General features: G+C 62.0%; 1 protein-coding gene across 3 annotated transcripts in view; it reads right to left on the bottom strand.

The window, feature by feature from the left end:
• Positions 1-1,280, bottom strand: part of KCNC4 (potassium voltage-gated channel, Shaw-related subfamily, member 4) — an 11,606-nt gene extending 10,326 nt beyond the window's left edge. For all 3 annotated transcript variants that reach the window (XM_010133021.1, XM_010133022.1, XM_010133023.1), the window contains exon 1: positions 630-1,280. In XM_010133021.1, the coding sequence (XP_010131323.1) occupies positions 630-1,280 (651 nt within the window). The remainder of the gene's footprint in view (positions 1-629) is intronic.
• Positions 1,281-1,497: the final 217 nt, after the last annotated feature.

The following is a 1,497-nucleotide window of genomic DNA, read 5'->3' as shown; positions in this document are numbered from 1 at the left end:
CGGGGCTGCAGGGACGAGGGTGTTCGCAGGGTGCGGGGAGAGGTGCTTGCACAGGGGCACAGGGTGTCCTTTGGGGCCACTGCTGCTGCAGAAGAGGAGCACGAGCTCCCTGGGGACAACCAGAAGGAGGTGCTTGGCTTCAGGACACGCTCTGGGTGCCAGCAGGCACCAGCCCTGTCCCCCTGCTCCACGCCTGGGCTATTACACGTGAGATTTTGGCACAGGTATGGACACAACCCAGAGAGAGGAACCCAAGCAATCCTGCCTGTCCTAGAGCATCCAGAAATGCCGCCAGGACTCAGCCCTGCCAAGGACTCTCCCTGACCATCCCTCATGTCCGTGTGCCCAGGAGATGCCCAGGCAGCACCCAAGGGTGCGAAGGAGGCAGGGAGCGGCCTTGCCCCCAGTTTCAGCCCAGCTCCCCCAGTTGTGATGTGCTGGGATGAAGCAGAGAGGTGATGGAAGAGACTTCCCATAGGATGGGAGATGGCCAGCATGCCCCATGGGGATGGCTACAGGACAACCCACATAACCCATGAGGAGACTCTCACCCATGGGGACAGGGAGGTGAAGACACAACCCCAGCAGGGCCCTATCCCACCTCCCACTGGCGCATTTCAGGAGCTTACCCTTGCTGCCTTGGACGAGTAGGGATCCTCAAAGAGCGCCCACATCCTGGGCTGCCAGTTCCGACAGCAGCCACTCCCTCCGGCAGCCCCCGCCACCCCCGGAGGCCTGTCATCCATACCCAGGCGTTGAAGGGCCATCTCCCTACCCCCTTCCTCTTCGGGCTCCTCTCCACCAGCCCCTCCACCAGGCTCGGGACTCTCAAAGATATCCAGGGCCTCTTCAGCATCACGATGCTGGCGGTAGGTCATCCAGCAGCAGGGCTCCACGTCCGTCTCATCAATGCCCCAGTAGGTCAGCTCCTCCTCGAAGAGGGGTCCGCAGATGTCCGCGGGGCAGTGCAGCTTGCCAGTGCGGTAGTAGTTGAGCACATAGGAGAAGATCCCGGGGTGACGGTCAAAGAAGAACTCATTGCTTTTACCATCAAAGTCAAAGTTGCTCTGGGCATCGGGGTCGGCGAGCCAGGCCAGGCGGGTGCCCGGCAGAGTCCGCAGGGTGCTTTTGTAGGTCTCATGCCGGGTACCACCTACATTGATGGTGATCTTGTCCGACTCTTCCCCTTTGCCCATCTCTTCCTTCAGGCATGTTTTGGAGGGTGGTTTGTTCCCAGACTTGCGTCCACGGTAGGAGGAGACACACACGGAGCTGATCATAGATTTCGGTGGATGGGAGATGCACGCTACGCGCACCCTTCCTCCGGGCGAGGAGCTGGGGGTCGGTGGAGGCAGGAGAGGGGAGCACAGATGGGACTGGGGAGGGGAAAAGGGGGGGGCTCAGGCTTGGCTCTGGCCTCAGGGGGAGCAGGCTGGAGCCGAGCCGGACACCGCTGGCTGCTGGGGGATAGCAGGGGAGGCTGCAACCTCCACCCCC

Source organism: Buceros rhinoceros, unplaced genomic scaffold, assembly GCF_000710305.1.
Source record: "Buceros rhinoceros silvestris isolate BGI_N320 unplaced genomic scaffold, ASM71030v1 scaffold27253, whole genome shotgun sequence".
In the NCBI taxonomy this organism is placed as follows: Eukaryota; Metazoa; Chordata; class Aves; order Bucerotiformes; family Bucerotidae; genus Buceros; species Buceros rhinoceros.
The sequence above is the reverse complement of the archived record's forward strand: the minus strand, read 5'-3'. Positions and strand labels throughout refer to the sequence as shown.